The sequence below is a fragment of the Chanos chanos genome, chromosome 4 (genome assembly GCF_902362185.1).
Source record: "Chanos chanos chromosome 4, fChaCha1.1, whole genome shotgun sequence".
NCBI lineage: Eukaryota > Metazoa > Chordata > Actinopteri > Gonorynchiformes > Chanidae > Chanos > Chanos chanos.
In genome coordinates this window covers 41,351,036-41,358,631 of record NC_044498.1, presented here as the reverse complement: position 1 = coordinate 41,358,631, position 7,596 = coordinate 41,351,036, and the positions used below count along the sequence as shown (strand labels likewise).

At 41.0% G+C, this 7,596-nt stretch overlaps 1 protein-coding gene across 1 annotated transcript in view; it reads left to right on the top strand.

Moving 5' to 3' along the window:
* Positions 1-4,374: 4,374 nt before the first annotated feature.
* The window catches only part of dlg5a (discs, large homolog 5a (Drosophila)), a 37,081-nt gene continuing 33,859 nt past the window's right edge, over positions 4,375-7,596 (top strand). Inside the window, exon 1 of the mRNA XM_030771710.1 lies at positions 4,375-4,872. Within this exon, the coding sequence (XP_030627570.1) occupies positions 4,572-4,872 (301 nt within the window). The 5' untranslated portion in view covers positions 4,375-4,571. The remainder of the gene's footprint in view (positions 4,873-7,596) is intronic.

Below are 7,596 nucleotides of genomic sequence, written 5' to 3'. Positions count from 1 at the left end.
TCAGCGTGCTCCTGTTGTAGCAGTGTCTGTTTTTAGAATACTTCGTGACCCACTTGGATAATGCAGACAGTACGTGTATTTTAAAAAAAACACACATAGTCTAACAAGACAGAGAGAATGGAGAGGATGGAGTTCAGGAGGCTGGAGTGATAGTGTTGTAAGAAAGAGTCTAGGTCCCCTAGAGTTGTTCTCCTGCAACAAAATGAGGACAGTCACCTGAAAACATCCTTTCTGTCTCCAGTGACTCCATAACAACATCCCCTTTCACACATACACATGCACATTCACACATACACATGCACATGTAAGTTGTCCAACATACAATATATCATTATGAATTTCTTTCCTTGAACTGAAATAGCAGACTAAACAAGCAACTTGTATGGCGTAGACACAGGACACGAACACATACATATCGTTTTGATGCACAACGTCAAGGGTTCGTTGCATGTGGATATCGGTCAGCTAAGTTTTAATGATAATCTGCTGTGAATATGGGACTTTCTGTCCTCCAAAACAAGTGTAATACTGAACCTGCTATTTTGCCAGGGCTAAGCATCTGTCTCATAGCAGTCTTTTTTGGAGTTCGGTGGCTACGAGACTGAATGTATTTCATCCTGCCCAATGAAATGACAGCTGACACACGCCAGAACGACAGCACTCTTCCTTGCTGACCCAGTAAATGAAGTTACAGCGATGTAAAGTTTTCGGCTGGAAAGAGTTTTGAAAGCCTCTTAAATCAGTCAGACTTTCAGTTTTGCGCAACACAGGTTCAATCGGTATGATTTCGCGTGAGTTTATGAGTACCGTCCGTTGGTAGTGCTTATACCCGTAGACCCCTTGCAATGACATTACCACAGACATCGGTGGATTGCCGCAAATGGGATGATAATTCTTTCCTGTATCCGATATGCAACGCCTAGTGTATCGGCAAGTGGACAACGTGTGCCAACGTTCGAAACGAGATTTTTAAACCTGTTCATTAAAATTTCCTATTCATACACACATATTTTTTATGACGCTTATCACTGCAGGTGCTGTTGTAACTGTCTAGATATAGGTTATGATAGTCTATTTTTTTTTGCATAAATAAGCTACTGCTTATTTTCTGATGAGAGCGGGTTTCCTCATGTCACTGATGCAGTGGACAGCATCAAATCACCATGACCGCAGTATGAGAACCACATGTTCGTGATTTAGTGAACAAAACGTCCTTGCATAACATTAACATTCGCGCACTCGTGGCAGCATCTGGAGCTGTTCTGTAAATTGTCCAACAAGTTACGGCGTGTTCTTTTGCTATTTTGATGAAAATCAAGGCTTCGGTATCCCGCTAACCGGAACGCGCAATTACCGTAGATTACTGACATCAAGCCTCAACTAACGCACTCGCGCGATACATCTGCTGGTTCAATTGGTGATGCAGTCCAGTACGGTGGATGTCGCTTTAATCTGAATTAGTTGAAGGACAAATATACAGTCAGTCAGCCCTCATCCAACTTCAAATGTGTTAGATTTTCCACCAAAACACCAGCAGGGGGTAGTATCGCTTTGAAGAATGATACCACTTACAAAACTGACGGATGTAATCCCATTAATACAAGTACGGTAGTTATGTTAACAACAATAATTGATAAACAATTAACTCTTTCCCCATTGCAGCAGAAAATCAACTGCTCTTAGGGGATCAAATCAAGATACAATTTGAAAATTTTAGGATAAAATTCGAAATTTTCTCAAAATTCTGTCTGAAGCTTATCAAGGTTTGAACAATTGTCTTGTTCAAAAAATAAAACATGTATGGTATTGCACATTTTGTCAGGATACCCTGAGTTGTATCCCTCATTTTCTGATTGGATACATAATTCTGTTGTTTAAAGGGCACTGTGGATGGAGGAGAAAGACTGGACAGTAGATTTGGAGTGCCTTCATCTCGTAGATGTATTAACTTTGAAAAGACACAAAGAATTAATACAAAGAAATCTCGATCTCTCTCTCTTTCTCTCTCTCTCTCTGCCTCCCACACACACACACACACACACACACACACACACAGAGGGAGAGAGAGAGAGAGAGAGTTTGCTGACTCAGTGTATGCACACAGATGTGGTTTTAATTAGCAGTCTTTAATTACAGGCCAGCTTTATGCCAAACACAATGGTGCTTGTGCTTTGCCAACAGTCATCTCTCCCTTGTACAGAGAAGAACTGTTTCAAATACCACTTCTGAAAACACATCATTCAAAGTGTCATGTCAAGGGAAGTGAAGGGTCCTGTTTTTAGAGCACAGATGGTGCTTTCATACAGATGGTAGCATCACAAAAAAGGCTGAACACAGATTAGCTGCTAATGTTTCCAAATGCTTTTGTATGCTTTGTTGGCTTTTGGCTGTGTTTAAAGTGCTATAATCAATAACTTTAACAAAAACATATATCACCAGAGCCAGTGAAGGAGTTATGACTGATAGTGACTAAGTTTTCCCTAATGCCAGTCATCAAGGGAGGGTGTCGCTGTTGATACAACAACAATGTTCAATAACTTGGAAATATCTCAGAATATGTGGGGTAGTTTGCGATGGAATGCAGTGGGTTTTATCATAAGGATATTCTGAGTCCTCATATGAACAATGCCAATTCATCGTTTGCATATTAGAGGTTGGATCTGAGCTTTGCACATGATGTTTAATCAGAGAAAGTGATGTCATGTCTACCCTCCAATATTATTTTTGCTCTCTTCTGTTACGTAAGCCATGCAGTACAATCTGCAGTTATCTAGAGAATCTCTCCACATAAATATACACAAAAATAATAAAAAAATAACAACTGTTGGACCCCCTGAGAGTCATGTCGTGTAACCCTACACAGCTTCTGTCAGTCCATATACACAGTAAAATCATGGCCTACATGATGAGTGCATGATGAAATGCATTAATCCAGAGGTGGTCCTTGTGTGGCCAGGACACTGTTATCTGCCAAACTGATTGGATTTTAATGTCATGGAATGTGAGCCAGACTGAAGAACAGCATGTTGGACAGATCTGTCTGTGATGTAATATGCTTAAAATCAGGTTTGGGCGGGGCCTCTCTCGTTCACTGGTATTCCACATTGTGGTATTCCACATTCTCAATTCTGTGTAAGCAGAATTCTCTCTTTTGGATGAGGGTCATTCTAAATTTGCTCTGCGATGAATATGTTTAGACATTGTACAGAGGTTTTGTGTGACATTATAAGATATGTATGAAAAGAGTGTAAAATTAGTTAGTTTAATTCATTATAAAACAGACCTGGAAACTGTTTTGTAATTCACATGTTGCAAGAAGTCACCTGTGATTGATTTGCCATTTATGTGATTTGCTCCAATGCTATTCCACCCTGTGGTTAAAAAAAAAATAATAATAATAATAACAATAATAATAATAATAATAATAATAATAATAATAATAATAATAATAATGATAAACTAACAAAAGCAAATTAATTAAAAAAGACATAAAAAATCCAGGTTGGAACAGTTTTGCTCATTATGACAGGTTGCTATTGAGTAGTTTAATTTATGCAAAATGCAAAAATTGTTCACACGTTGAGTGTTTCTTGTTGTACCCAGAGTATTACCAGCAGAATCTTTTCTCAAGTTAAAATTTTGAAGGTTTCTTCTTAATGAAAGCCGCTGCAAGTGTGTCTTATCTGATACTACAGCAAAATGTACACGTGTAAGAGTACCGTAAGGTGAAGCAAGCTCTATTTTGCATTTTCTTTCACCATTTTCATCCTCTTGTCTTTTGTACGTGCTTTCTGTCCTAATACCTCCATAACAAATAAATGATCATTCTGAGGTTTGAAAACATTTGTGAAATATCACCGTAGTCCGCATGAACGACGTTTATTATCTGAATGCTCTATCCTACACACACGCGCACTGAACTCCTTTGATCAATGACATCGCAATATTTCTTCATAAATGTTTATTCCTGAAAACCCAGTCGAAACCGAAATGATTTTCCTCATTGGAAAAATATAGAACACACCCACTGAAAATAAAGGTGTGTTTCTCCGAAACTCCACCCCGTTTTACCTTATATGCTTACGGACAGGAGAGGTGATTGACAGCAGGCAGCAGCTGCTGAGCTGCCGAGACATGGCGGAGTACACAGTTTAAGAGGGGTGAGCTAGAAGAGTTACGTTAGTTTTGTTTCTTCTGAGTCGGCAAAGCGTGCATTAAATGGCCAAGAAGAAATGGTAAAGGTGGACAGCTATTCTCCTTGAATCCGCAAGAGAAAATGGACGAAGTTGCAAGACGTAAGTAAGCAAGGAAAAATGTATTGCTGTTTATTGCAGCCAACAGCCTTGGGCAACAAATATGGCTTCTTGTACCTTTTTGGTAATTGTATTAATAAAACTGATCCACTAAACCACACGGTATCATGGCTGTGATGATCAGCTCTTACAAGTGACAATTACGAAGGAAGTTCTTGCTTCATTATCGGGTTTTGTTTGAGAAATTGAGACGAAGTTTAGTTTCTCTGCCGATATAGCAAGCTAGCTCGTTAGCTACGGAACTACACACGAACTGCCATGGAGCCCAAGCACAAAGAGTTACTACACCAGTACCACCAGAACATACTGGAGTCCATCACCGATCCTGACCAGTTGATAGAGTTATTGAGTAAATCAGGGACCCTCAGCCAGCAGGAGAAGCAGGACTTGGACCAAAACTGTACCTCCGGCGCGGAGAAAGTGGAGCAGCTTTTGAAGACACTGATGAACAAGGAAAGCGACCATTTCCTTGACCTGTGTGTGGCTTTGGAGAAGACCTATCCTCACCTGTACACTGAGCTCTTTACCAACGGTGCAGGACCTGTAGACCACATATCTGGTAAGCCAAATCTGTGATACGTTTAAAGAGCTATTGAACACCTGCATCAACACGTCACCCAGGCTAACCCCCTTTCCCACCTTCATATGTATGGACCTGCTGTTTCTGTGCATATTAGAACTTTCCATTTGGCCACATTCACCATAAAGGGAGATTTTCGCCCATCCCATGGGAAGTACTCATTTGGAATTTCTAATCATAGTAAAACATCTGTTTGATGACATCCAGAAAGGCGGTTTGGGCTCTGCAAAAGTAAACACCCTGCATGCCAGGAACAGGCTCAGAAATGAGTCTGTTGGTTTATCTGAATTTTTTTTTTTTTTTGCTTTTTTCCTTTAGGGATAGTCTACTCAAGACATTCAAGACAGTTCAGAGTCAGTACTACTTTCAAACAGTATAGGCTGAATGATTTATGGGTTTCGATGCATTGAAAAAAACAACTCCCTGTATAATAATGTTTGTTGGTTATTTAGGCATATCGTGCTCTCAACCATGAGTGTTTATTGCCCAGCTGTGAGTCCTATTCTGCTATGGACTCGACGGTATCAAGAGAACCACTACGGGTTCTGGGCTGTCAGAGGCGGATCCAAGGCATCCTCCTCGTCTGACACACTAGCTTCACCAGCTCTGGGTTAAACCATGTGTTAGAAAGCAAAGACAAGTTAATGCCTTCAGCCTTAAAGTGAGGTTTGGTGAAGAGACTAACAGAGAGGGTGTTTTGACTGTTAAGAAATGGGCTGGCTGGATTTTGGGGTGGGTCTGCTCATGTTGACCTTTTACATGTGCTGCATGAACATGCGTCTTCCAATGACATTTAACCTGCTTGAGGCTGATCTCAGAGTTGTGTGTGGAAATGAAATCCTCAGTAAAATGCAGGTGCATATTCAGTGTAGAGAGATTCAGCTGTATTATTGTAAGTGACTTGAACCTTACATTTTACATTCAGTTTGGTCCAAACCAAATGTCTGCCTTACACATCCGTGGAATGGATCGCCTGACTTGTTTCCATGGAGACACGCTTGCCATGGCGCTGTTGCATATCGATCTCAGCATGCTTATGCCACTTCAATAAATTTATAATATGTCTCCAAAAATCTCAAAGACATCCTAGCCCAGGTAAACAAATAAAAACAAAGAGTTTGCGTTTGCGTTCTGCTGCTTTACTGACTGGACTATATATCAGCATTTTACCTCTCAGATTTGGGGGAAAATAGAGAGGAGATATTATTTCAGGCTTAGTTTATGACAGTGCATCTTCATGCCTCGATTCTGTTTTTAGGATTCGACTGAAATTCAGGTCTTTTTGGGGGTTTTTTTTCACCTATCTGTGAGAGGTGCTCATGTGCTGTCTGGGAACATTGAGTTCTTAAGGATGAAAGACTGAGTGTATGAGGTGTATACTCTGTCACAGAAGAGCCCCTAAAATAAACCTGCTTATTCCAGGAGTAGAGACATAGAGAAAAGTGGCGGGGGAATAACAATGTTTTCTGAGTGGAGTGCTCATCGTGTGTGTGTGTGGTGTGTGTGTGTGTGTGTGTGCGTACGCGCGCCTCACACACATTAAAGCAGTTATGCATAGGAACACGCCTTGTAGCAAGAGCTGTGTGTTCTCAGTCAGGAATTAAACATTAAACTTTTGATCTTGGTATAGAGAGAAAAAAAAAAAAAAAACGGGAAAAAACCTGCTGCCTCTGTGCTCACATGGATCCCTTGTTGAATTCTCTGTGGTCCTTTCTGCACTCATGGCCTGTGTATTGTGTCTAATGGCTTTGGGTTATACTGTATCATAAAACACATCTTTTGGTTTTGTTTTTCTTATTACTGTTAAGCCTACAATATTATTTCCAGGAAGTAACTCTAAATTAGTACATGATAGTGAAAATGTAGCATAGCAGGTGCTGTCTTTACACTGCCCTACCTGAACCCTGTGTGTTCACGTGCAAGTGCACATTGGGAAAAGCATTGTGTAAATAGGGGAGTGTGATTTTAATGAAGTGCTCTGTAAGTGTGGACTTGGGTGTCTCCTATAGAGAAACCTCATATTCATTCATCCAGGGATTACTGTCAGCCTCAGCACTGACTCGCTGTCTCTCTGACTCGCTCTCTTTCCTCTCTCTCTCCCCCCCATCCCCCACTAACACGCCTGTTATCGCCCCTCTCACACACACCGGAGGAATTAGCAGTCCCACACTCTTCCTTCACTCAGATTTAGGGCAAGGAAGCATTTTTTTTTTTTTAAAAGGCTTTTCATTATCTGCTACGCTGTGATTCAGTTCAGAGTGTTGTCGTATTAAAATGTGCTAGTGAAGAGACTCAGCCTGAGATGCTGCAGGCATCTCTCTCTCTCTATCTTTCTTTCTCTCTCTCTCTCTCTTATGTGTGTCTGATGAGTTATGCTGATAGCAACCCGCTCTGAAGTCATTCTCCCCTGCTGCTTCAGACAGGCTTTGGCTCTGCTTGTGCCAGCCAGAGAGTAAGCACACACACACACACATGCTTTTGCTCAGTATGGTGGAGGATGGGCAGATTGGCTGAAAGCAGTGTACAGTAGTGTCCCTCGTGCAAGGGAAGGGCAGCAGCTCAGTTCACACGAGGAGCCCCTCACACCTCCATTATCACCAGTAAAACAGAGCCTCCACATCAATGCAGCAAATCAGTCATGCTCAACAGTACAGCTGCAAAACATGGAATATTCTCTTAAGATCCTCAGATACAGACATAATC